The sequence below is a fragment of the Falco rusticolus genome, chromosome 12 (genome assembly GCF_015220075.1).
Source record: "Falco rusticolus isolate bFalRus1 chromosome 12, bFalRus1.pri, whole genome shotgun sequence".
In the NCBI taxonomy this organism is placed as follows: Eukaryota; Metazoa; Chordata; class Aves; order Falconiformes; family Falconidae; genus Falco; species Falco rusticolus.
The window spans coordinates 32,791,981-32,819,531 of NC_051198.1; the positions used below are offsets into that span (position 1 = coordinate 32,791,981).

At 50.3% G+C, this 27,551-nt stretch overlaps 1 protein-coding gene and 1 long non-coding RNA gene across 3 annotated transcripts in view; one reads left to right on the plus strand and one right to left on the minus strand.

The window, feature by feature from the left end:
* Positions 1–7,364: 7,364 nt before the first annotated feature.
* DSTN (destrin, actin depolymerizing factor) lies at positions 7,365–18,153 on the minus strand. The gene is made up of 4 exons (XM_037405896.1): positions 18,075–18,153; positions 9,020–9,326; positions 8,704–8,780; positions 7,365–7,654 (listed from the first exon to the last, which is right to left on the minus strand). The coding sequence occupies exons 1-4, from the start codon at positions 18,076–18,078 to the stop codon at positions 7,545–7,547; spliced, it is 498 nt and encodes a 165-aa protein (XP_037261793.1). The 5' UTR covers positions 18,079–18,153; the 3' UTR covers positions 7,365–7,544.
* Positions 18,154–18,242: 89 nt separating this feature from the next.
* LOC119156282 overlaps positions 18,243–27,551 on the plus strand; it is a 33,943-nt gene continuing 24,634 nt past the window's right edge. The window contains exons 1-2 of one of the 2 annotated variants that reach the window (XR_005107046.1): positions 18,243–18,365; positions 26,904–26,997. This is a non-coding gene — a long non-coding RNA (uncharacterized LOC119156282). The other variant, XR_005107047.1, reaches the window with a different exon arrangement.

Genomic DNA, 27,551 nt, shown 5'->3' on the forward strand with positions numbered 1-27,551 from the left:
AGAAGGACCCTGCTGTGGCCAGGAGCAGATCCTCTATTCGCCACCTTGCTTGCTGTGCTGCAAAAAGCCATCCCCTCTGTTTTTTCTCCAAGATACACAAAGGAGAGAAGCCTTCCCTTCCAGCCACGTGAGTTTTCACGCTGACGGTGCACCCGAGGTCCCCTGCCATGGGGACAGGGCACAGCAGCACAGCCATGCCAGCCCAGCACAGGCTGCTCCTGCTCGCTTGAACCTCAGTGCACCCCTGAAATTCTGTCCCTGTGGGTCCTGTGTGGTGGTGGTCCTTGGGTACTGCCCAAGGGTATGCTCTCCAGCCTTCTGCTCGCCCCTTGTTGTGGCTTTCCTTTTGAAAATCCACACATACCCACCCTTTTACCCTTTTTTCCCCTATTTTTCCCTTTTTTTTTTTTTTTATTTTCTCTCTCTTTTTTTTTTTTTATTTTTTTTATTTCAAGTTGGTTTCTTAGGAAATGGCAGAGACCACGTCACAGCTCGGTGCCTGCCTCCTCCCAATAAAGCTGCTGAGCCCGGCACTGACATCAGCGGGATTTGAGGAGCTGGTGGGGGGAAAAGGCCCCCAAAGTACTTGATGCCTCTGGGGTGTGTGAAGAACCAAGGCCAGGAAGGGGGATGAAGGCCAGACCCGTCTCCGTTTTGTTCCTAGAGATGTCAGTGTGTGCTCAACCTCTATGTTAGACACACCAGACTCCACGCAGGCAGGACTGGGTAGACACGTGTCCTGTCCCCCCAGCACTGCAGCTTTGGGGGTCACGATGGAGAAGGGATGTGCAAATCACACTTGGGCTGTGGGGTATGTGCGTGACCTGTCTCTGATCAGGCAAGAAAAAGGGGTCCTGCTGAATTCTGGCTGAGGGAACGGCAAGCTGAGAGCCCCCCACCCCCCACCCCCCTCCAGACCTGCCTCCCACCCTTGTCCAGAGGCACCGAGCTCTCTGGGGCTCTGCTGAGCAAGCAAGGGCTGCCGCTCCCAGAACGTGGGGCACCCATCAGTGCTGAGCTCGTCAGTGCTCATTGCAGAAATGGGCTGAGCACCTTCGGGGGGTCACGGTGAGCCATGAGAAGGACCACCCCCGCCTCCCCAGATTCGGTGGGTGGCTCGGTGACACCCCTCCATCACTGCCTGCAGTCCCTTGCGGGACAGGAGCTGGTGGAGTGTCGCACGTGGCCAGAGGGCTGTGTGTCCCCGGCAGGTGGTGGCCCCAGCCCCTTGCGTGGCAGCTGAGACCCCACACACTCATTTACAAGCCCTGCTGCTGCTGCATCCCCCAGCCCTGTTGTACGTGCATAGGCTGCATAGCCGACAAGTACCCCGGGCTCTGGCAGGTCCATCTCCCCGCAGTGGAGGGACAAACCCCGTGAGTAGAGCTTTTCCCCGCAGCCACCATTAGCCTTCAGTTTCTCTTCCTGGACTTTGTGGAGCATGGGGAGAACCTCATGAAGCAAGGACGGCCAGTGACAGCACTGTCATGTCAGCAGCATGCCTGGCCCGACACCTTTTGCCTCTGGAGAGCCTCAAAAAGTGAGGGAACGCCTGGATTTTACCAAGATTGCAAAAAACCCCACCCCAACCTATAGGCTGAAGCAAGCTGTTGAGCGTATTGGGGTGGCCATCGCCCTCGGAGAGCCCCCGGTAGGAAGTGCCCCCCAGTGCACCCCCATGTGCAGCAAAGTGATGCAATCTTTCCGTTTTTCAGCTGTTTCTTTTTTGCTTTTGTAACAATTTCCTTTATTGTGAGCTCTTGTGCAAAACAGGGCAGATGATACCCAGGCGTTAACACACAAGCAGTTACAAAGCCTCCAAACTGGCCCATGCAAGGAGGGCAGCCGGTGTCCCAAGCACATGAAGGGCTCTGATGATGATGCTCCAGAAACTGCATGAGAGCAGATTTGGTGTCCCCAGCATGGGGGACATGATGCCCTTGCAGAACACATCGCCCAGCTGACTGGTTTAGGAAGAAAGATGGGCAGATTCTTGCTAAGCAAAGCTGAAAAACCTCACTTCTCTTTGGGGAAAGAGGCTTAACTTTATTTTCCACACCTGAAGTGGTACTGCTGGGATTTTTTTCTTCCCCCGGCACCTTGGTGGAAGGGGAAGTCCACCCTGAGGGGGTAGGGAAAGCCAAGCCTTGCCCACCAGCACAGGGCTGAGCACTGGCCAGCCCCTGCTCTCCCGGGAGCCGGTGGCATTTTGCAACATGCCTGCTTTGCTGGGGGCACTCGTGCTGTCGGCTGGGCACCTGTCAGCCTGTGACGCGGGGCAGGCAGATCGGCTGCTGGGATCCGCAGGCAGGCACTTAATTGGTAAAGATGAAGCAATTGCCCAGCTGGGGTGATTTTGGATGGGAATGCTGGATCCTTCTGCCCGATTTCAGCCATGGCCGGAGTTACCTTTGTCGTGCTGAATTAAACTCTGTAACTCGGGTAAGTCACAAAGCAGGTATGTTTATTGCGGCGCCAGGTGCAAGGGGGATCGCTCCGCCTAACTTGCACACCTAGTTGTGCTCACAGTGCATATTTATACAGTGAAGTTGGCTAGTTCTGCCCAGAGTCTACACCTACTACCTAATTATTGCTTAGTTGCTTCCTCGCTTCAATGTAAAGGTAAAGTTCATTTTAAATTTTCCGGGCATGCTCCCCGAGCAGGGGATTCACTCTCTTCGGGGGGCCATTTGAGAAGGAGGTCCCACTACCACCATTCTTTTGTCCTTACTCTTATCAAGTGAGCAGTCTTCCTTTCAGCAATTAGCTGACTGACATTCCTGTGGAGCCCCTCTGCACCAGTACTGACTGTCCCTTCTGAAGAGCTGAGCGGGCCGAGCCCCAGGCCTTCTCTCGCAGCCACTGAGGCTCCTGCCTGCCTCTCGGTGGTTCCTGTCAGCTGTGCAACTGCTGCCTGTCGGCTTTTAGGTGCTTCACTGCGTTTCTCGCATGAGCCGCCTCCTCTGCCCCCTCTGAGTGGCGCCGGGGCCGGGGGCTCAGCTCAGCTCACGGCGGCTCCTCGCTGCCGCTCCTTCCCGCCCGCGCTTCTCCCCGGCCCCGGCGCCAGCGCCCGCCGCGGGCTGCGGCCCCGCAGGGGGAACAGGCCTCGTCTCCGGGGGCTGCAGGGCAATCCCCCGCCTGCAGCTCCCTCTTTCCCTGCCCTCCGTGCTCGCAGGGCCCTTCCTCGCATTTCTTTCCCTCACAGCTCCTTGTCTCCGCGCTGTTTCACCCGTCCTGAAGCAGGTTTTCCTCAGGCAGCCGCGGCCGAGGGGCTGGGCCGGGCCCCGTGGAGGCCGGCTGCTGGGCGGGACTCGCCTCACAGGATCCCCTCGCAGGATCCCCCCGCAGGTACACCTCACAGGATCCCCTCGCAGGTACACCTGGTACACCTCACAGGATCCCCTCGCAGGATCCCCTCGCAGGATGTCCTCACAATGGCACCTCGCAGGATCCCCTCACAGGACCCCCTCACGATGGCACCTCGCACGGACCCCTCGCAGGTATGTTGCAAATTACTTGCAGATCTTATTGAATCTTTCTGTAGTCTGTGTTAATGTAACAGTTACATAGAAGAACATTTTGATTCTAAAGAGTTAACCTCCATGGTGGAATCGTGTTAGCACCTTATTAACCAATGATGTATGAATCGCTGTACTGCCGATTATCCGAGACTGTTCCTTGAAGTCCCCATGCTATAGACCATCACAGCCTCAGTCCTTACTCTCCAGACCATAACCAGAGCGCCCAGGTTCTGTTGTGTATAGGATGAGTTCTTGGACAGCGTGGCAAGGCCGATATCCAGCCTTCCAACCCGGCAACAAAACTTACTTGTAAGGTGTCCAGAAGTGAACTGGCTTCATTATAATACTAAAAATCACGCCCACAGGTCAAAAAGACCCTTGCCCAGGTGAAGGCCCTTCCCCCGCGCAAGTGTAGTAACAGAGAAGGGTGACACAGCAAATATTACAATTATTTGTAAATGTCTAACCAATCGTTGTATTTGGGAGTGTACGACCCTGTAATTTTGTGTATAAATAACGGTAAAAACCTACACAGGTGTGCTTGGTCTGTGGAGATGCCACCGAGCACCCAGCGCTGCAATAAAGGAGTGCCTGCTTCTTAATGCTGCATTGGTGTTGAGGGGTTTGATTCCCAATTTCGGTGACAGGTACACCTCGCAGGATCCCCTCGCAGGTACAGCTCACAGGATCCCCCCGCAGGGACCCCTTACATCACCTTTCAACCTGGCTACTTGGGCTTATCAAGCCACAGCTTAGACACCCAAGGTCACCTTTGCTGGAGCCACTAAATTATTTTTGCAGCACCTGCTGCTCACGCTCAGGCCTCAATTACCAGTCTCCATCTCCCATCCCAATCCTCTCCCCAGGGTCACGGACAAAAATGGCTATTGGGAAACCCTTGCCCGCACGTGGACTTGAAAGGGTTTCTACCCGCTGTGCTCTTGCTTCAGCCAAGCTGCCCTACCTGGGCTGCAGTCCTGCTGAGCTGGCGTGGCTCTGAGCTGGGTCCATCACCTGAACCCCTTCGCCTTTTTCTTCTTCATGTAGTCCTGCCAGGAAGCCATTTCCTCCCCAGCAAGTGGCCAGGCTACAGGAAACGTTCCTCATGTTCTCTCCCTGCTCGCCTTGCCTTTTCAAAAGGTCTGGGTGATGTGGGAGAAACCTTAACGGAAAGGATTTGAACAGCCACAGGAAGAAACATCTTTGCTTTTCACAGAGTCTCCAGCGGCAGCAGGATAAACAGCCTTGGGAGATAATAAAATTGGGCCCAATAACTCCATGGCGGGGACAAGCCTGAAGCATTATAGCTCTGAAAGTTGAGTTACTGCCAGCCCTGGCATGCAGGAGTATTCCAGAGGCCAGTACAACACCTGGGGACTTCCTGCGAGGGTCCCAAACCCCCTTAGCTCAGCTTAAGCTGTGGGAGCGCATGTAGCCAAGGCCTGAAGTGCCACCTCAGGCTTCTCATCCCTCAAAAGATCCCTGGGACTAAGGCACTTTGGAGGCAAGTCCCTGATGCGATCAAGGGCTTTCCTGTTGTGCAAACTGCACTCCTACTTTCCAGGTCTGACATCCTTCCCCCTTTGCAGGGTTTCTCCTGGTGCGTTTCCTAACCGAGGGAGGAAATCCCAGGCAGAAGTCCCCCACGGCGTCACCTGGGCTGGCTGTCTCTTGGAAGATGCCTGCAGTCTGGAGGCGCGTCATCAGGTGGATCTGGGGCTGCGAGTTCCCGTGGTTTGTCAGGCAGCACCAGTCCCGCTGTGTCACCACATTTCCTTCTCAACCTGGACTTTGGACAGAGACCAGTCCTGCAGACACCTCAGCAAGGAGGAGCCCTTGATGAGGACGATGACGAGCCGCTTTTGGGTGAGCTCAGAGCTGACTGAAACACAGGCGAAAAGCCCCAGCACAAACCAGGCCGCTTTGCTTTTCTTGGAAGTCACAAAGCTTCGCTCTGGTGGATCTCTTTGCATCGGAAACCCTTGTGCTCCCAATGCTGTGACCTGTGTGGGTGCCAAGTCAGAGCAGTCCGTCACCGCCTGCCTTTGAATTCAAGGTTTGAACCGCGCAGTGTGGCCAGAGCGGGCACATGCTGCGTGAGGTCACGGACCACCATTTCCCTGGCCCTGCGGCTGAGCCAGCGCAGCCCGCTGCTGTGCCGGGAGCGGTGGGGACAGTGCCGCTCTGTCCCCACACAGCTGCCCAGAGCTCAGGGGAGGGGGCGGCCTGGAAGCGCCTGGGCTCCAGCGGCCGGCCAGAGAAAGCCCCCCCAGTTCTCACGGGGGAAGTGACTGACATGTGCAGGGTTTCTCCTGCTCGGACTGCAACAAGTTTCCCAGGAAGCTCCCCAAGGCGTGGGCGTTTGGGTCTGAAGCCCCCCGGGCCGAGAGCAGGCGCTGCCAGGGAGCTAGAGCCCGCGGCAGGCTGGCCGTCACTCAGCAGGCAGGTGAACCTGCTTCCCCGCGCCCCACTCCATCCACCTCCGCCAGCTCTTACTTCCAGCCTGCTCCCCCCGCCCCGTACCCCCATCCTTTCTCCCCGTGCGGCAGCTGCAGCAGGCGCGTACCAGCCTCCCGAGCCCCCGGCTGACGCGGGGCACTGGCACGCTCAGCCGGCAGCGCTGGCCCCGCTGCAGGAGGGCTAGTCCGCAGGCTGCAGAGGAATCACTCGCTGACCCAGGGGAGGGAAAGCCCATTTATTTAGGCTGTTTGAATTTGGCACGCACAGAACATATCCCAGTAACGCACGGGAGGCTAAGGGGTTTGGTTTGTTTTTTTCTTTCTTCTTCTTCTCTACAGACATACAGGAAAACTCTATGCAACTCCCATGTACACACTGCACAAAGGAAACAGCTTTAAGCAACCACCGGTGAAACGTGGAAGCCTTTTAAGATCTCTGGAGCTGGCACAGGAATGCTCTCTACCCCCCATACAAAAGGCATTTCAGTTTCAGGTCAGACTGTCTAGGTGGTATTTCCATGCATTTCTACAGAATTAAAGAAGCTAACAGACAAAAAGCCCAGATCAAGCCATATTAGTCAGGCTGATTGGTTCTACCAAGTTAGATCAATAGTGATTATGAACAAACGGACCAAGTGACCAAAGACTGGGGCTGAGAATACCACTTTTTGAGATGTGGTTTCTTTTCACTGTACTACCCATAGAACTGGAGCGCTCTGATAGAAGTATCGGCATTTGTAGAAGCCTCAGAAGCATCTGACCCGCTAGTAAGTGTGTATTAGAGAAACGAAGGTAGTTCTAAATTAAACTATGTCAACAGAAAAGTAGTTGATAGAATCCCTCAGGCTGAAGGAGAACTCAAGGCACTTCATAACAAGAACATTGAACCTCTAGAACAAGTGAACCTTTAAATATTATTACTGCACCGTGAGTTTACAAGAGTGGATTAGGACTATTTCTCCAGAAAAATGTGTCTATTTTATGTCTGTTTCACTTCAGGATTGGCCTTTATTAGTACTGCTCTGCAACTGCTAGCACTAAGAATGTAACCCAGTTTTTGTGCCAACAGGTTGTTTTAGCCTAACTTTCACTACAGGTTTTCAGTTCTGTATAAAGTGGTTACAGGGGAAACTGTTTCTGAGTTTGGCCATTTGACCAGCAGCCTCAAAAAGACTGACTGAATTTTGCTTTTTACAACTCGGAAAATTAAGAACAGGAACCAGTTTGTTCTCACACCCCCACCCCACCCCCACCCCCCTTTCATCCCATGATACATTGACACTTTGCAGCGTTGGACCAACATTTTTGGAGACCTTTAGCGTTAATCCATTGGGGACAGTATTGGGCTGCTGGACAACCAATGCAAATATTAATAAACCAAGAGAAATCCTTAGATTTGATTTGTTGAGGGTCATTTGTACATACGAGCTACATCTCCAAAATGTGCTTTATTCTACAAGACAGCTTCCCTGCAGTTAGTGAAACCCTTGCCTAGAATGGTTGCTTTACATAACTGATCTATTAAAACATGGAATGCCTGTAGAGTTGTGGCACTGTATGACATCTACACGGGACTTACTTCAAAAGCTACGACCAGGGAGCCTCCTAGCTTCTCAGCAATGCAAGCTCGGTTGAGGTCCTCTGGCCCATTTGCTTGGCATTCGTGCTTTATGCCTAAAAAAAGAGGCAAAACACTCAATGCGGCATTCCAACATGCTAGTAATCAATCAAACGTACTTGGTAGTAACATTAGAAGAGGCAATCGGGTCACTCAAGCAGGTAAGCCCTGCCTTAGCTTAGGCATTTGGATGGTTTTCTCTGCTGTGTGTCAGAGGAGACATCTGGCTACACGCCAAATAGCAATGCAGAAATAGCGGGGAGAACATTTTCACTACATCCGTGCTCAGACTGTTCCCCTTTTCGCTGCAGGCTCTCTCAGGAGCGGATCTCTCCTTTCTAGGGCTACCCTGGGTATGGCGGGTGAGGAAGCTACATGCAGGCAGGCTCCAATGGCTGACTCAGCTCCCGCTGGCTCTGGAGAGGTGGGTGAAAGAATCAGAGTGAGCATCTGGGCTGTAGAGACCAGAAAGGCTTTGCTGCTCCAAGGAATCAACAATGGATTCTTTTTTTGGAGGGCAGGGAGCTCAACCCAAGCCTGTCTGATGTGGAGAAAAGCTGAATTTCTTCAGGATTTCTTCTTTTTTTTTTTTTTTTAACTAACTTCCACATATGCAGCACAGCCTCCCTGGGTAGTTCCAGTCCACTGGCCAGCTGTCCTGTGAAGGCTGGCACTGCTGCACAACGATCCTGTCTGTCTTGCAGGCTGCAAGATTTTGGCCCAGTGCAGCAGGAGGAACTGAAGGGGGTCAGTGCTCTCTGGCTACAAGCCAGGCCGACTGAGCATGAAATCTCTGAATGCTGCAGCAAGATGTTTACTCCTTGGTTAACCGTGTCTGACAGGCTGAATGGAACTCTGCTTCTCCACGTGGAGATGCAATGCCTTTTGAAATGAGTAATCACAACCACATCTCTAAATCAAGCACATTGTTAATTACTACCATTGCACAAGGTGTTTGAGTTCTCATCTCTCACTAGTATCTCAAAAAAACCCAGCCATCTACAACCAAAAACTAAATCCCAAACCAATTAGCCAATGGTTAAGCCTTGCTGTGAAAGCATTCTAGATGCCAGGGACAGCTAGCAGCATTAGCTGTGTTACATACCTTGAAACTTCTTTTTGATTGCATCCTTGGAGCTTGCGTAGATCATCTTACTTTTGAGAGGTGCTTGTTCTGGTGCCCTGGTGGGATACACCAAGAAGTGTGATTAGTGACATTTACTACCCAGCACAGACAGAAGCAACATCCTACCAGTTATGAACAAGGTGAAACGTGTCAGGGCTCAGAATATAGGCATCACGCTGCCTGACTCATTTTAAGCCTGCCATCTTGCCAGTCTGGGCCACACAAATACTCAGAGACCTCACCCACAGTGCTTGGACTGCATGTTAGGAATGAGCAAGTTGGGAAGACTGCTTACCACAAGAAAAACATCAGCTCTTCTTTTTTGGATTCCTTGGTCTCAAAGCTTGCATCATACAAAGCGTAACGGCAATCCTTCTCAGGAAGCATCTGCACAAAATGCTTGAAAGGGTCGGTAACTGTCACACCGACATCTCCCACCAGAATCTCTTTGCCTTCTTCCACAATAATGCACTTTTTGTCTGGACTGAGGCAGAAGATGACAGCCTTCTTCCTTTTCTTAATTTCCTCAGGTGTAGAGCACTTCCGCACTTTCATATCATAGAAGATACGGCATACCTCATCGGCAACTTGTACTCCAGATGCCTGCAACGACAAGAGCAAAGATCTTTAGGGCTACCACCACAAGTTTTCACAACTACATTACTGCATTGCCTTAAATCTGAGGCTGGAAGACAACCAATACTGGCAATAGCCACCAGTGGCCTGAGAGTCTCGTCAGAAATGGCTGCAGGCCCCCCTTTTCCAGGCCAAGTAAAGAATCTGGAGTCTCGATGCTGCCCACAGCCAGCTGCCAAACCAAAACTATTCTGAAGAAGGCACAATCCTACTTATACTAAAACATTGTTTTGGGGTAGTTTTACATGCATGTCCACTCCTTGTCCCCTGAGATTCAGTTGTGGTAGATCCTTTGGCATTACAGCAGCTTAATTTTGTTACTCATTTCAGGCTGGCTAGACAATCAAGTCCACAAAGATCTTCTGCTCAGTTTCCTAGCACGCTTGCTAGCAGCCTTAGGAACATAGGTAAAACATGACCAGATTCCATGTTTGTCACATGGATCTGGTTTAGAGATCAAGACATGTGGGGTGTACTGGGAGTATAGTGGTACAATTTTTAGCTGAGCAAGCCAACTTTCAGAATTCACTCTGAATTCAGTTTTAAAGGGAGAACCTGCAAGTCTAACAGTTAAAGTGTCTTCTTCCCAGCAGTTCCTCCACCAGTCTTTAAAGCAAGCTGCTTGCCTTGCCAGCCTCCCCCACCTCCAAAGACTAACAGGAAATTATAGTTACTTAGTGGTATCCCCCTGTGCTAGCTGTAATAGGTGCAGATGCAGCATTACCAATCTAATGTTACAGGCAGTTGCACAGAATAAAGAGGACAAGACCTAGCAACAATGATGAGATGCTGAACTGCATTTTCAGTCTGCTGCTTTTTTTTTTTTTTGGGGGGGGGGGGGGGGGAAGGGGGAAAAAAAAAAAAAAGTAGGGTAGAAGCATTTGTAGCCAGGTTCTGTTTTCAGAGTGCAGTTAACTTGGGAGAGCTTAAAAACAGCTGTGCAACAGTGAATACTGCAAGTATGGGAAGCCATACTGGCCAGCAGAGACTGCTGGAAGTACATCATGGCCAGAGCAGTAAAGACCAAACTGAAGCCTGTCCAACACACATTTATCTGCTCAAAATGCTGCATGCCGTGTAAACAGAGAGATTTCTTTCTAATACTGCTTCTTCCTCTGTTGGTTTTTGGTCTTCTAAATTCATATAGCATTATCCTCAGATATGGCAATCATATCTCGGAAGGAAAATCACCCTCCTCCCTCTGTGTAAACTACTACACGTCACTGTTATGAGCACAGTCAGCAGTACTAAACAGTCAAGTAAAGCATCATACAAGGTATACTAACTGAAAAAGCCTAAAGGTTGTTCTACATTGTATTTTTCCTTAAGCTCAGCCCCAAAACGATGCATTTTGTGGGAGGCGATGTACCTTGTCAGAGTGGGAGTGTTCTGAAGAAACAGCATTGTTCAGCTGCAAAACCAAGGAGATCAGTGGTGAAGGTGAACTGCTTAGTGCTAGCTTTCAAACAGGCAGCCCTTGTGATGTGGTTACTGATTGGACAACTACTTAAGATGGTTTTGTTTTTTAGGTTTTTTTAAGCCTTCATCAACACCTACCTACCATGCAGGACCTCATATAAGCCCAGATTCTCCTTTGTACCATCACCTCTCCTCTAACTTCTAGTGACTGGCCAAGCTTTGCTAACCCAGTGAAGAGAGGTAGCACAGCTGGCAGAATCTATTATCATGGAGTTCAGCATCTAGATCTCCCAAGTGCCAGTCATGCAAAACCAGGGCAATCTAATACAGCAGTGAACCTGAGACAGAAACTTTACTTTAGCGTGGAGAATAGTGATCTTTAGGGGTTTACTCAAATACAAGGGACTTCCCTCAAGTTTTACAATGAATTGCTTGTCTATGAGGGGTAATCTATCCAGAATCCCTTACATTTACTTTGGGATAGGAGAAGAGGGAGCAAAGTGACTGTGCCTCAACTCCCTGGCAGGCAGCCACCCTTCTGCATATTGCCAATAAGTCAAGGAAAATAAGTGGAGAAAGCCTATTCCAGGATAAATTCAAGCAAAAGTGCAAACATCAACTCAAAGTGACTCATGTTCCTATGTTACCTCCTCCATATGGAGGACTAATGAGAAATAAAGGTCTTTTTCCTCCCATCCCTGTGTTTGGTGTAGGCAAGAGTTCTCTGGGAAGACTGGAAGCAATACAAGGTTGCCCTAATAAAGCAAACAGTGCAGCAACTAGAACTATTGCATCATTCACTAAGGAGAAATCCACAATGAACTCAAGACAATCTCCCTCCCCCAGCTCCACCTCAGTAGCTGACAACAGGCGTTAATACTCAGTTTACAGCCACTAAACCCTCAGGATCCCAAGTAGAAAATGCTTAGGAACCCTGAACTGTCATGGGAACGAGTCTAGTAAATCGCACAGAAGTGGTTCATGTCACCTAGCTCTACCTTTGTCAACTCTTAATCTTTGCTCCAAGACCACAACAACTAATTCCCCTGCACCAATTCTTGTTGCCAAAAAGTTAACTTTGAAAGCTCAGCAGCGTGTCAGAACCAAGCAGCAGCAACCAAACTGCAGGCTGATGCAAACTCTTGTGCAGTCAAGAGCATATGCTTGTGCTACTGCACAGCCAGAAACGTATCTCCCAAGTCGGGAGACAAGTTGTTTCCTTATAAAGAAACTGAGCGCTGCTGGCAAGTCATTTCAGATTCCAAAAATGTTGAGAGTACTTAGTTTGGAAACTCAAAATTCACTGTTAAACTGCAGCTGATAACTGGGACAGACCAGAAGCTGAAGGGACAATAGTAAGAACTGGGTTTTTCAGCTTTCCAAAGCAAAAGGCTGTTAGTAGCTGGTGCTATTTCTTTTTACAGCTGCTATACAACCCCCGGATTCATCACACAGGCTGACATTAGCAGCCATTATATTCCTAGAGACAATGCAGATTTGTTCCATCTGAGAAAACCCTATAGCTGTGTCACAGTATGGGTTGAAATGAACCCATAAACTCCCAGTGCAGCTAACTGCTTCCAAAAAGAGGATCTACTTCTGTTAACTGTAGGACGCTTCAACCCTGGGCTTGTACCAGCCACAAATGGCTTCATAAACTACTTAAAAAGGAAATAATCCAAACCCTAGGCAGTTTTTGTTGTAAGGTGCTTGCAACCATTCTGTGTAGGGCAGCAACACGATGACTGTTAAAAGCACTGGAACAAGGAAAAATGCCACACTTGTATATACATGTCCCCACTCGACATTTTAACTGTCTCTCTGCTGATCTCTCCAGAAGAATAGCTGACAAGAAATTGCCACCCTGCCAGCAGTGACAAAATAAACGTTTGTTAGTCTGGTTTCTCTCTTTGGCCCACTATCGCTCTGCTCAGAGGATTCAATACAGCACATGATTTTGTGCATTCTGGCTTGAACACTGCAGGGCTACAACTGCTAGCATGGTTTTGTTCCTTTTTCAGTATGAAAGCAGTTAGCAAACTCTGGACTGGTGCATGGGTGGCTGTCCATTAGGCAGCACATTGCAGATACTTGTGGCATACACAACCATAAGCTGATGATGTTTTGCTGTAGGGGACAGATCAACCCTGTAACAGAGGCAACACCAACTTAAAACCATCTTCAGAATACAACTGCAGAGGAAAGGCTACATTCAAGCGGCCAGCCTGTTCCTGTGTCAAGCACCTTAGCTGCAGGGCCTGTTAATCTCACCGAAACAAGGCAGCTGCAAGGAGGCAAGCCACCTAATTACCAGATGGGAAAATGATGCTAGTGCAGCATTTTCAGGGAGACATTCAGACAAAAAGCGACAGAGCAAGTTTCTCTGAAGGAAATCAGCAAAAATGAGCTCTCCCCCAGTACCTCCACACAACTATTGCAAAGGCAGCATGTCTTACAGGCAGTGTTGCCTCGTACATTATTCTGGAATGCTTATACCAGTCTCTCCATTGTATTTTCATATAGACTGCTGTAGGCACATGAGGTAATGGTTGCATTAAATGCCTTGTCAGCATGCGCTGCAGTAACACAACAGCTCTTATTCCCTAAACAAAGCCATCGTTCCTGCCTTAAGTGCAAAGCACTGCAGAAGTCTTGTGAGAGCAGAATGCCATCCCTACACAGGGCAGCCTGAAGAGAGAGCCTTCTGTCTAGCAGGCTTCCAACTGCAAGAGCTGTCCCCAGCTGCCTCCACTAATAGCTTCCAACATTTTGCCTCCATCACCAAGTACCCTACAACCGAAATTTAATCTAAACTGTGAATGACTGAAGAATAATCCAAAGCTTTCTCAAGAAAATCCCCATATACAGAAAGCCATTTCAGGGGTGAGACACATGCCAGATGCCTGAAACTGGATTTGTAGGAAGCCTGCACTGAAATGCAACCGTAACACAATGAAATCTGCCTTCTCTTCTGTTTGGAAGCACCATGAACTCCAGCATTTTCCTTCAATGTTTAAAATATTTTACCTAGGAAAAGCCTTTGTTCCCTCCTCAACTACAAGAAAGCCAAGACGACTTTAAACTAATGACTTCGTTTGCCTCAAGGCAAGTTTGAAGGACTAAATTTGTCTTGTTAGTATTGACAATTTTACAGTGTGGGTTTTCTTTCCTGTGACCAGAACCTAATAGCCCTCCATAGCGGTGCCTGTGCATGCGTTACCTACAGAGACATGTCAAGATGTAGTTCTTGACTTGTTTTGTTTGGGAACAATGCACACACATTGTGCACCCGCGTGGACTATCCACAGCTGTTCAAGTGGAAACTTTTGCTTCTTGGAAAAACATCATCAATTTTTTCCAGAATTTGACACCAAAAACTTCTTAAAGTATGCCTTGTTTAATTGCAAAGGCAGATTTGAGAACACAGTGCTCCCATGTTTGCTAGGCACACTACTGCCATGCATTTGGTTCTCAGTTTCTTCAGCAAGTGCCCCGTTTTCCCCTTTGCTTGGCATACCATCCCTCCTATCTGCCTTCAAAATACCCTGCCACTGCTAAACTGTCCATGGAACCATGCAGCATTTCCATCTGACTCAGTAATGTGTCATAGTACATCCCTGGCACAAGTATTTTTTTCAATTAACTATTAAATATTTTCTATTAACCAACCAACTGTTCTGGGACAGCAGCATTCACAAAGCTGTCCCTTGCTTACATTGCCATGCAATACCCTGGGACATCATCAGAACAGAGACCTTGAAGGGAAAACTAAGCCAAGTTGGTTGCGAGCACCTAGACAGAAAGGGAGGGTCACATAGCCTGGCTGCAGCTAACAGACTGGGAGATTTTGCCAAATCAGGCCTCTGAAAAAGTGTCAGCTACAGCCACCAAGCCAACTGAAAATGTGGGTGGTTAAAAATATAAGGATCTTAAATACTGCTTTGCTTTTAATCTGTTATTTGAGCACTGAAGCAAACCCATCTGATATTACCACCCCCACTGTGCTGAGCAGGAAAGGAGGCAATGCATGGAGAGACAAGTTTAACTTCACCCCAAAGACCAGCACCAGTGTTGGAACACCAGTGACTTACGAAGTCCCAACAGGCTCATGTCTTCTGCTACCTATAGCCGGATATATACCTATACCTACAGACTGCCCTGTTTACTCCAGGCAGCCTAAGCATCTGAAAGTCCAAGGCTTACATTCAGATCTGAAGCATGATAGGAAGCACAACTAACTGCCTTTTTACCACTGTTGTGTAAGAAGCCATTATTTGCATACCATAAACCAGCAAGCAGTAGTCATTTGCATATCACTTGTAGGCCAATCTTGCTAGCTAGACTCGAGTTTTTTATTTTGCAGTATTTGCTTTTTTTTTTGGGGGGGGGGGTGCAGGGGGAGCAGAGGCAGAGGGGAAGGAATCTGAGTTCTGTTCAGCTTTTTTTTTTTCTACTGCCAATACGAAAGGTTATTGACTAGACGAGGGGAGATAAGAAAGCAATTGTGAAAAAAACCAGCAGAAAAAAATTCCCCTGAATTCCTGGAGGTCACTTCCTCAGCTTTCAGCCAAAGAGGAAGTTGTCACCTTCTCCGAGCTACCACAAACTTCATTCCTGATATAATTATCCAGGTAGGTAGAACAAGCAATAACCACAAAAGGCAATCCCAGCAATGCTGCTGAAAAAGAGGAACTGTGGTAGCCAGTAGCAGGGCTTAAGTTTTGAGTAGTACCTATTCCTGTGTTGAAACATTTTTGAGGTAATGTGGGTGATAAGCTGGTATACAACAGCACTCTTGCAGGAAAGCAAAGCTCCTCTAGAAACACATTCAGCACAGAGATCAGCTAGTACAAGCCCAAGTTGACTGTATGGATTTTCTTGTGGCCCTCCAGGCACCTATGGCAACCTAAAGCTTAAATCTAACCCATAAAAAGAGGCTTTAAAGACCTGCTCTGGGCACCCAGATACTCGTTACCAAGATACCCTTCCTAGAGGTTGCTGTGAATACTGAACAGTCGGGCAAGTGAAAGGCTCCGAACAGCTTTACATACAAGTTCTGGCTGTCTGCAAGCTCTACCACATGAGATCGCTTAGGTCAGCCCTTGCTCCCAGCAGGAGCCTCTTGATAGCAATATTCTGACAAGGCAAGTAGAAACATGCCAGACACCCACACTACCAATTGTCATGAGGCTGTCATCTTGTATATGAGGCATATGTACCTTGTAATTACACAGATTTGGGAACAGTACTGACTAACAACCAAGAAAAATAATTTGCACGGTCCTCCAAAGACCATGGAGTCATTTAATCCAGCAGCAAAGAAACTCAACCTTGTGGCAAGACACAAAAGCAGAAAATCCAATGCTCTTTTGATACCAAATGATGCCCTCCTGCTGGCATTGCTGTACTTTGCCAGAAGGCCTACACTCTTTGCCCAAAATAAGTTCATTTGCAGCAACTGGAAAGCATCTTAAAAAAGCCAACCCAGACTGTTCCAAAAAGGAGATCACTATGAGAAATACTAGTTTTGACTGACTGGGGAATTCTCTGGTTCTGAAGCAAGATGAAGCCTGACACACTGAGTAGTCATTCTAAACTAGGTTTGCGTACTGCAGAGGTGGTAGCTAGCCTGTTCAGACAAGCCTACTTTAAACAAGAGCTGCAAGTCTCGTCAGACTTTTAGCAGCTTCATCTGTGACTCCCATTAGCTCTGCTCCACACTGCTGACCAGCTCTAGATGCTTCAACTCAAGTGTGATAGGAAGCAGGGAGATTAGTAACATATCCTGGCTGCCGGGTCTATGCAGACTAAAAGTTTATTTACTGGATATACCACATGTTCAAGAAACTAATGGTAAATACCAGGGTAAGGACTCGGTAAGTAACCCCTCTACTAAATGCAACTAGGCAAGTGCATGAAAACACACAGATGTCTGTTGCTGGACAAGTGCTTGTGCATAACTCAAGCAAAAACAGGACAGCAGCTGAAACTGTATCAGCTAGTAATTCAAGTGAATTTGTCAGTCGCAGTAGCCTGAGTTAAATGAGGATGCAAACTTTTAGCAACCAAACAGAAAATGAACCACCATGAAGCTTAATAGCTGTTTGGTCTATTCTGCCCCATTTATGAACGGAGTCCCCTGCTGCCTTCCTAAAAGCCAGAGAAAACAGGCAAGCCAGTGTGCACGTTTAATGCATTTCTATGCTCCCTGTTCCCAGCATTGTATTTTAGATTTAAATATTTCCAACATTGTTTCTTCTCTGTGCAAAAAAAACAAGACAAAAAAAATAATCTCCCAAGCCCCTTCGGCAAGTACCTTCAAATTTAAGCTTCTTCAAGCGGCCGCTACAAAAACGTTTTGTTACAAGCAGCTTTTTCCTTCCGCGGGTTTTGCTTCCCCTCTTTTGTCTGCCGCCAGGACTGCTGACTCCAGCCGGGCCTGATTAAGGGCGGCCCGGCCCCGGGAGGCCGCAGAGCGGGGGCCCCGGCTGGCGGGAGAGCGGGTGGCTCGTCCCCGCCGCCGTTTTCTAGGCCAGGCCCGAATCCCCTCAGCTTTGGGGAAGATGGCTCCCGCCCGGGGCCGCCCGGCGGGGCGGATGCGGCCGAGGCCGCGTTTCCTCTGCGAGGGGGCAGCTCCTCCAGCCCCCCCGGGGAGGGGTGTCCTACTCACCCCCCCCGGGGCCTTTCGGCGACCCACTCCCCACGCAGCCCCCCGGGGTGTCTGTGTGGGGGGTGGGGGCACCGCCCCTCCCCCCCCCCCCCGGCCTCGCCCTGCGGCACGGGGAAGGGCCGCACATCGCGCCGCCGTCCCATCCTCACCCCCACCCCCCCTTCCCGCCTCGCTCGGCCGCCTCACCGCAACACCCCCCCACCCCACCCCCCCGGTGAAATGGACGCGCCTGCCCCTAGTGCCTGTGTGCGGCGCGGAACGTACCATCGCCTCACGGGGGGGGTGGGGGTGGGGGGGAGGACCAAGGGAAGAGGACAGTTCCATCACCTCAAAGGGGGGGAGTAACCTCCCGCCGCCTCATGGCGGGATGGGGGAGGGGAAAGGGAAAAGAACGGATCCACCGCCTCAAGTTCAAAGGCGAACGGGAAGAACCGGGCGGAGGGAAGGAGAAGGAAAGGGGAGCGCGATATCATCGCCCCGCCAAGGCACGGCAGCCGGCGCGGAGGCCGGGATGCGGCAGGCGGGCGGTACCAAGCGCCCCCCTCCCCCCTTTCCCCAGAGATGAAGGCGAAGGAGGGGAAGAAGCCCAAACGCCCCACTCCCCCTGCTGTGGCCGGGCTCCCTACCATGGTGTCGGCAGAGCGCGGTGCGGCAGCAGCTGCTCCCCTCGGATGCTGGGCGCGGCGCGGGCTCCGGCAGCAGGAAGGGAAGCGGCGAGGGCGCGAGCCGGGCGGAAACGCTGCCGACGTCACGGCCGCCGTGCCCGGAGGAGGAAGCGGTTGCTATGGTGGGAGCCCCGCGTGGCAACGCCCCACACCCGTACGCCCCACCCGGCTCCGTGCGCATGCGCCTTTTTGCCTGCACAGGGGTGGGGGGGAGCTCCCCCCCACACCCCTTCCCCACCTGGCTGATGGGGGTAGGTTGCCCAGTCACAGGGGGGGCTGCCGGCTGATTGACGGGCAGTCACCTGCCGGCCGGCCAATGGCGACGTGTTTTCCGCGCGGTGGGGCGGGATTACCTGCCCCAAGGTGTGCAGCGGAGGCGCTGAGGGGAGAGCCGTGGGGCCGTGAGGGAAAGGCGCTGGGCGTGGGGGAGCAAAACGCGGACTTGGAGTGCTGGGAGGGAGGCGAACGGGGCCGAGCAGTCCTCGGGGAGCCGGGGGGCAGCTAAGGGGACAGCTGCAGGGCGGCTATGGCGCTGGGCCGAGCAGGAAGGGAAGCCTGGGGAGGAGGCGGCCTGAGGAGATGGCGAGGAGGAAGTGCGGGGCTTTGCTTTCGGGTTTTTTTTTTTCTTACTTTTTTTTTTCATACCTAGTTTGGTGCGATCTCAGCCAGGCACTCCTGATTGGCCCGGGCCGGCCGCGCTCGCTGCCTGCTGCAGGAAACCCTGCGCCTCGCTGCACGGCCCCGGCCCCGGCCCCGGCCCCGGCCCCGGCCCCGCGTGGGGCGCGGCCGCCGGTCTCAGGTGGCTCAAACAATGAGCGGTTTGTCCCCGGCACAAAGCTGAGCGCTGAGAAAACGCTGTTGCTGTTAAGAGCGGCGGGTTGGAGAAGCCGCTGTTCCGTGTTCATGGCAGCGCTGCTCACTCGAAACGCTACGAAAATATTACTTCCTTAACGTTTCTGGGCAGTAAAGCTCGGGCTTTCTGTAATCAGATTACAGAGGCACCTGCTAGTGTTAAAAGATGTATAGACAGTTAGGTTTCATTATTGGACTGCAGTGATGTTCCTGGCGTGAACTGATGAGCAAAAAGCCCCCAGTATCGAGCTTATTTAATGACTGCCTGCTTGTAAGCAGAAAACAAAAAAGACTCGGTTGCATGTTTTCAGGGCTGTGGTCTAAGGCAGCAATACTTCGTACCAGGTTACAGCTACCATGAAGCTTCAACATAAAAGGTGTGAGCTGTATATCAGTTTTCACCCATATTGCTGTTCTAATTGAGAGTGTTACTTCCCCCCTTCATTCCCTGCCCCTGCAGCATACCCCAGTAGATGCCCTCTCTAAATGCTGTCACAACTGTTCACGTTAGATAGAAGTTGCTGAAATTCATATTGAAGATGCATGTATTGGAAAAGCATTCCTGTTGCATTAGGCTCTTGTGTTGGGTGGCTTACCCTGGCCAGGGGTCCCTTTTGCGAGAGCATTTGTACCAGTTTTCACCAAATCGTGAAACTAGCAAGAGACCTAGCAGTACAACTTAAACTTAACTTGGGGTGGGTACGTTGTTCTTTCCTAGGCTCTTTTTTGATTTATTTAATCAAGGAATGCTTAAATTTGGACCAGGGTCTTAACTTACTTTGGAAGTAGTAACAAGAATTGAGTAGGGACACGTTTAGTGTTTGTTTTTTGTTTTTTAAACATACAGTTCTAAATCAAGTCAGATAAAATGCGTGTGTAATAGTGGAACTTCAGTCCTACAAATACATTTCTCTGGACAACTTGTTCTGGTCCTGTCTTTCTGCTGTGACTGTTAGCCTGCTGGCAGCGCATGCTGCATGGCTGAGAGAGAAAATCAAGGCGGGCACTGTTTGGTTACAGGGACCTCCCTGCACAGTGCTGTAGCAGAGCTGCATCTCTGGTGGCACATAACAGAGAGCTTGGGCAGCCGTGCCTTTTAGTCTTAATTGATGTGGGTAATTTGTCTATTATTGTTACAAGCTTGTTCTTCGTAGATCAGTTGCACTATGAAAGAGGGGTACAGAAGTGAGACATCCTGGGGAGGAGGGGAAGGGACGATGTAAGGCCATGAGAACAGGGCTGGGGCTGTTTCATGTTGTATACTTAGAAGGGAAAATTGGTTGGAACTGGCCTGTTGGATCAGTCTGTTTCAAGAGGTCTCATTGCATTTTTCGGAACACTGCAGTGGGTTGAGAAGGTATCTAGCTAGTTAAAGGAACCTCAGCAAGGACAGGGACTCCTTCACCAGCAGAGTAAGGGAGATCTCTCTCACTTGTTTCTGCCTCATAGGAAAGATGCGCTTGCTCTGGGAAGGGCATTTAGCAAGAACCATGACGGCTTTTTGAAAGGTTTAATTCCCCAAAAAACAAACCAGCATAGCCCGGTGAGGCATAAACACAGCGGCTGTGGTGCTTTGAGGAAGCTAGACACAGGAACTGTGCACCAAAATGCATTGACAAGTGCATGGCTCATGGTAGTACCAGTCTGCGTAGCATAGGGCTCCACAGACTCTGTGCTGTACCAGCACGGGCACTGGGAGCTGCCTGCCAGTGATTAGCAGTATGTATGTCATGGTTTGGGGACCCCTACTGTATGTAAATCCTGTGCTGCTGCTTGCGTAGGGGAAAGTGAGTCTGTTTTTCCAGTCCTGCGCTGCTCTCTGGCTCGACAGCCCCACTCCTCATGTGCCTGTGACCTTAAGCATCACCCTAGCCATTTGCAGCGCTGTGTGTTCCCCTCTGCTTGAAGCAGGGTGCTCCTGTGGCAGCTCTGTAGCCTTGATGCCTGAACCAAGGGGAAGCTCCCTGTTTTGGGGAGGGTGGAAGGAAATTTTGTTGCTGCTTTTTATGAGCTCCCTTTGCCCAGTCCTGCCCTGTTGATGGGAGGGGGACCTGGGGCAGAGGTGAGGAAGTAGTGTGGTTTATTGCCATGCTGACGCTAGCTCTCTCATGGCTTACTGCTCTGCTCATGCACACCCTGTTACGGCCAGCTGCTGTGGTGGTGTATGAGTGAGCAAGTTAAAGGCTTATCAGAGTGAGACTTACCCCTTTGCCCCAGGGTTTCAGTGCAATACGAGGCTGTTAACAAAGAAAGAAATCAACGCTGTGGATTGATACAGCATTGTGGAGATGGAGGGTTTTTTACTAGCTTTGCTGCTTTTCAGCACTGAGTAAGCTTTGTCCTTTTTCCTAGCATTAGTGCTATAAATGAGGCTGAAAGCTCAAGCTGGATGTTTGGATGAACCACCTCGAAAGGTGAATTCCCCTCCCTCTCTTAAGGCAAATGGCATTTGCAGTTAAGCTGACACCCCACCCCACCCCAATCCATTCCCCAGCCACGGGGAAGCCCAAGAAATTTCAGCAATCCTGTAGCTGGTGGTGACCTGCTTTGGCTTCAGTCTGAAGCACCAGTGTGAACTGCAGCTGAGCAGCTTCCATCCAGTGACAGACCACTTCAGAACCCAGCATGGTCAATATAAAAAGTCATCCATGAACTCCCACCCGGTAACAAGACCCTGCATCAACAGAAACCAAAGATCAATACATCCATCGCACCGACTCTCTAGCATTTGAGATGGTGACTACTTGCTTACTTTATATGCCTCAGCTATTTGAACTCCCCCTCCCGTCCTGCAAGTTACTGACTCATTTCCTCCTCTAAAACTTTCCTTTTTTAGCCTTTCGCTCTGAAGTATTTGGTAGCTGTTTTGAGCTGCCTGCTCCATGCCTTACTTAGGCAAACTCCTACATGGCAGCCCTGCAAGCCTTGCTTTTGTACCATGGAAATCGTTTTTTTTTTCCCTGATGTTTTCAGTTCTGAGGGGCAGTTTTAGCTACTGACTATGCTCCTCGTAGGCAAATGGCTTTTTTGCTGTTTGAAATCAGGGAGGCAGACAATCAGCAAAGCAGCTGGTGAGCTGAGACTGCTGCTGCTTATGCTAATTGCTGTTGTCTCCCTGTTAGCCTCGGCATTCCCCATCTGTCTGCATCCACCTGCTGTCTTTTCATATCCTTTCGCCCTAATCTCACAGTTTGAGCAGGGATCACAGAGACTTCTCTTTGGCTGGACAACCACCCCACAACCACAGAGTACCCAGATGGCAGGATCAGGCCCTGACGTTATGTGCTGTCTCACACAGCAAAGAAATGGGTGGGTGTCCCCTTGTGCAAGGCCTGACATGGTGGTGGCCCTGAGCTTTGGTGTGGCTGATGGATGCTACTGTAACCGCACTAGCTGAGTGTGCCTGAAATGTAGTCCGTTTTTCCCAGGGCTTCTGGAATATTGGCTCTGTGCTCTTGGCATCACAAGGCTCAGCAAAGATAATTTTAGACAGGAACAGAAAGTCTCTGTAAACCTTACAGTCATAGCTGTTTCACCGGCAGAAACAAAAGCCATGAGAAGCCCATTGCTGTGCATTGCTGAAACGTTCTGCCTTGTAGATGCACTGGAGCAAAAATTTAAAAGGAAATTTTGGGGGAGGAGGAGAACCTAAAAGCAATTTCCAGAAACTGCTGTGATGCTCCATTCCTTTTCCGAGGAGATGGTGTGGCACAGCAGGCAGCATGCAGGAACCGGGAGCCCCAGTCTGGTCCAAACGCCTGCCCCAGCCAGTTGGGGTGAGGCTGGGCAAGATGGTTTCCCCCCTTACCTTTGTTTCCCATTTATGGAGTGTTAATGTTGGCACTGCCTTTTCTATAATACAATTTGAGTTTTCGTGGACATTGGAGCTGGATGTTACTTATAAACATGTGCTGTTTTTACAGTAATGAAAATGCTGTTCTGAATTACTAAGGATGAATGCCAGAACTCATATTCTTTTTAATTTGCTGTCAACTTCCACCATTGCTGCAGGTTGCAGTCCTTTTAATTTCTGTACAGTAAAAATTCAGCAGGCTCTGAACAACTGGACCAAAATCTGACCCTGCTTGCTGCTGTAAAACCGGACTGATTTTATCAGCTTCATCAGAACCATTCTGGATTTAGTGTGATGGGGCAGGTAGCCCAATGCTTCGTTACCCCTGGGGCATTTTCACCACTAGGATGGAAGGAGGAAGTAACACAAAGTGGCAGCTCAGGAATGGAACAGCCCTACGTTAATGTAAATATGCAAGAATGACATTAAGCTGCTGTCCTCCCTGGCTTGGGTTTTGTTTGAGTTGTTTTTTTTTTTTTTTTCCCCCTTTTTTCTTCTCCCCTTCGCTTTTGTTGATGTTAAAGCACCTTTGAAGTACTTTGTATGATGAAAATGAAACACATCCTGCCCTAGAATCAGCTTTAGGACTAAGCGCTGCTCAACTTTTGCTTAAATCCTCAAAATAAGCAATGAACAAAACTTGGAGTAATGTGTTGATTTCTCTGCTTACATACGAATTGGACCTTCAATCCCTGTCAGTCTGAGAAGGGAGGCTCATGTTGAGAACACTGAGGCCTTGAACTCCTCTTAACCAGTGCGTAAAGCTTTAAGCAGTATCTCTGGCGGTATTACCCGAATGCTTTGCAGCGTTTAGTGTGGGGAGGCTCCTGAGCTTCTGCTGTGAGGCTGGGCTGTGTGTGCAACCCCTTTTATAGAGGGGGAGGGCTGAGCCGAGAGAGGCTGCCTGCCTCTCCCAGCCTCAGGCAGGAAATCTGTGGTAAGTCTGATGAAGTCTTTGCTGTCTTTACAGGGCAACACCCTAACCTTTAGGCCATCTCTGCGCATGCAAGATGATAATGCTGCTGTATGAAATGAGGCATGGCTGCATGGATTTCTTGGAGAATAAGCACTTGTGGCTTATGTGGGCTTTATTCCAGGGGTGGAGGTGGTTGCTGCTGAGATATATCTGCAGTGCCATTAATAAGGTTTTATTTCCTGACTAAACTAACCCCCACGGCTCTCACACGGTGACCCAGACAGAAGGTTGTTGTTGCAGGTTGTTTTTTTATGATAGGGTTTGCACTTAGCTGCATCAGAATAATGAAGAAACCTTTTGGGGGTGCGTTGCTTCTGCAAGATGGCTCTTTCTCCTGGCTGCGGAACTGCAGGCCTGTTTGTGTTTGGGGCTGTGACCACCTGTTGAACCTGTCTAAGTTTAGCTCTCAGGAATGGGGGGGGGAGCTTGGCTTTTGTTACTGGGGTGGTTGAAATTGGGAGTTCATTATAAGGAGGGCTTCTGAGGGTGAGATTAGACAGCATGTGAATTAGCCCTACCACATTGTATTACTGACTGTGCAAGGTGCTGTACCGGCATAGACTGGAAAATCCCCACCCTAATCTGCTTATTGTCTAGCCATAAGATAAAGAAACACACAGGGTAATGAAAAGGGAAGCAACAGGGCCGTATTAGTCAGCATGATGGATGCTCATTAACAGCAGCCTTATAGCTGGGAAGATTTGTTAAAGAGTAGTGAAAGACCCTTCAAAACTTTCCAAAGATAATGAAGTAGCCATGCATGTGAATTCTGGGAATGTGGTGGTGTAGGAAGGTGGGTGCTCCAAGAGTTTCGGGTGGTTACTGGAGTCCTGAGTTGCAGAGGCAGGTACGGAGAGGTGAGCGCTCCTTTCCAAAGGACAGCCCTGGCTGCTGTAACAGTGGTGAGAAGCCTGTGGAGTATAACTGGGGTGGGCAGCAGGACAGATCTGCCCGCAGCCCGGGACTGGATGGGTCTAAGAGCTATGAGAACTGGCTGCGCCAGTGGTGTTATGGGCGGGTGCTAGGGAGAGCAAGGGCACCAGGTTGCGCTTGCTTACTTTTTTGCCTTCCGATATATCAGGTAGTCTAAAAAGGGTGTTGCTTTCCTGATGAACCTGCCTCACACATAGGTAGAAAACAGTCCTACCGCTTCTGCCACTTGGACTGTGTGAGGTGAGGTGGAGGAGTAGGAGGATGCTGCAGAGAGACAAACTGGGGAAGAGGAGGGTCTGTGTTTCTTGGAAGTGTGCAGGCAGAGAGCACACAGCCATGGGTGGGAACCTCTGACGGTATCCCTGACCTCTCTCCTATCTGTCTTGTGGGTGCCATCAGCCTGTAGGATGTGGTCTTTATGCGTAGATCAAGAATGGAGTCAAAAGTGGCTTGGTAGCTATAGGTCTGCTAGCCACCTGGGCTCATAGCTGGGCCAAGGTGAGCTATATGTTCCTGTTGTGGCCAGCCTTGTCCAGTGAGGTGGCTGTGGGGAAGTCTTCGCTGACAAACAGGGCAGTGTGAGAGGAGCAGACCCTTCCCACCCTTTAGATCTGTTCTGCACCTGGATCTGTGATGGTGGCTCACATTTGGTGTGCTGGCTCTCCTCTGGCACACTGGGAGGAGAAAGGCTAGCTGGTCTGGTGGGGTGAACCAGCTTGGTGAGCCCGTGCGCTTCCTGTCTTCAGCAACCGATGGCATCTTTCTGAGCCATTGCATTGCCTGAGTAGCGCAGCTGAGGTCTCTTGATGGGTTGTCACCCAACAAGCCGTACATGGGTTCTGGCAAGGACTGTGACTGCACCTGCATTTCTGAAGGAGGCCAGGAACTGTGGGTTGCCTGTTGATGGTGTATGGGTTGAATCTGGGCTGCCAGAGCAACTTCTTCCTTGTACAGGCTACCCTACAATCCTTCCCTAGGGCTCTGACACTTCTGCTGGTTCAAAAAGACTTGAATGTAACGCAAACACAACTCCTGGACAGTGCTTCCCCTGTCAGATCCCCTGTCACAGAAGTCTTTTTCCCAACGTAGAAATGCTTTGCTCATGCAGTGCTCCAAAAGGTACTTCTGACCTTCATTTCCTCTCCAGGGGCCTTGCCTCCGGGCAGGCAGTCGATTTACCTTCTCTCCTGGTTCCTGGGTCTCTCGATCTCAGATTCAAAGTCAGCCTCACCTCGTTTCAGGGAGGAGGTGAGCTTGCAGCTGTGAGAAGCCCCACTGGGGAGGCCAGGCCCTGGAGCAAAGCAAGGCTGGTGCTTCCCTCTTTCTGCAGTTCTGAGGACAGTGCCCATCAAATGCAGGTGGAGCAGAGAGCCGTTGTCCCCTGCCGGGCCAGCTGCCTGCCGGTGACTGAAGGCAGGGCACCATCTGGTGGCATGAAAGGAATTTGTCCGCACGTCTGTCAGAGAGCCGTCCCTTTCTCAGCCAAACACAAACTAGTCATTTCCAACTCTTTTTTTTTTTAATGTTCTGTGGCTTTAAGCCCCTCTGCGGCTTTCCTTACCTGCCTGATGTTCTTGTTTCTCCCCAGATGCTGCAATGACCTCTTGCAGAGCGGCTTAAGCTGACAGACTTGGCCAGCTCTAGGTTGTTCCTGGAGCATGGTGAGATCTCTTAGTCCAGGAAGGAGCATTACAGAGGTGCAGAGGGAGCTGCCCAAGGACAGGCTGTGCTAGGGCCTGAGATGTGACAGCGCCACTCCCATCACAGTTGTCCTAGGTCAGATCAGAGGTCTGTCTAGCCTAGAAACCTCTTTCTGCCAGCAGATGCCTGGGGAAGGACAAAGGCTGTGACTGGCAGCAGGAGATCAGCTAGATGGTCTGCCAGCCTCCAGCATGCAGGCAGGAACGTCTTGAATTTGACGTTGTGCCTCTGTTTTGAATAACCTTCTGTGGATTTCATCCTTTCTGATTTTGACTCGTCGCCACTTGAACCCATGAAGACTCCTAGTGTTCACTACACCTTGTGGAGGGGCAGCTGGGCTTTTGCCCCTGGGCTGGGAGGTGGGAACATGTGTCTGAGGTTGCGTGGGCATCTTCGTCTTCGTGCTGGGGCTTGTGGCTCAGAGCACATGCCAGAAAGGATTGGTGGTATGTCACTGCTGTTTCTCTTTTCCAGGTCTGTTGGAGGGACCAGATGTGCCCAGATTGTGGGTCTGCTGATCTTTGAGCACTGAGAAGCAGTGGCACACAGCTGAGAACCAGGTGTCAAGGTGGGCCTTAAGGAGCAAGCCTCGTGAGCTGTCTGTATGAGATGGGGCAGTTTGGCTCTCCCAGATCCCCTGAGACCCCAACTGTCTGAGGGCTATTGGACACTTGTGCTTGACTTCCCTAAGAAGGCAGTGCCAAAAATCAGGTAGAGGAAAGTGGGGGCCTACTGTGTTGTGAAAATCACGGCAGTCCCAGCTCCTTCTCACCCAAATTCTCTTGGTTTTTAGCTGGGTCTTGCTTCTGTTTTGCGGGTCTTGTGTAACCTAGGTGGTGAGGATTGAGGTGTTTCTTCCTTCAGCTGGCAGGTTACACAGCTGCTGGTTTCTCCAAGCAGACCAGTTTCACGCACTTCCCTTTCATTTTGCTGTTGGCTTCCCGTGAGACAGCCCATCATCTTTCCTCTTCTCTTACTGGCATCTTGGATTCCTGGAGCAGTGCCGTCCCCTGTTTTCTTTGGACTGGAGCCACAGCAGTGCCTAGAAAACTCATCTGACTGGTTTCTGTTGCTGTTGTCATGAAACCAAACACAGGTACCTCCTGGCCTGTGAATGTGTGT

Bases quoted from the DNA above. Each gene is read 5' to 3' on its own strand.
- DSTN (XM_037405896.1), bottom strand. The intron at 8,781-9,019 runs GTAAGCAGTCTT...GTATCCCACCAG, and splicing joins GAGCTGATGTTTTTCTTGTG to GGCACCAGAACAAGCACCTC. The intron at 7,655-8,703 runs GTATGTAACACA...CTCTTTTTTTAG, and splicing joins AATCAAAAAGAAGTTTCAAG to GCATAAAGCACGAATGCCAA.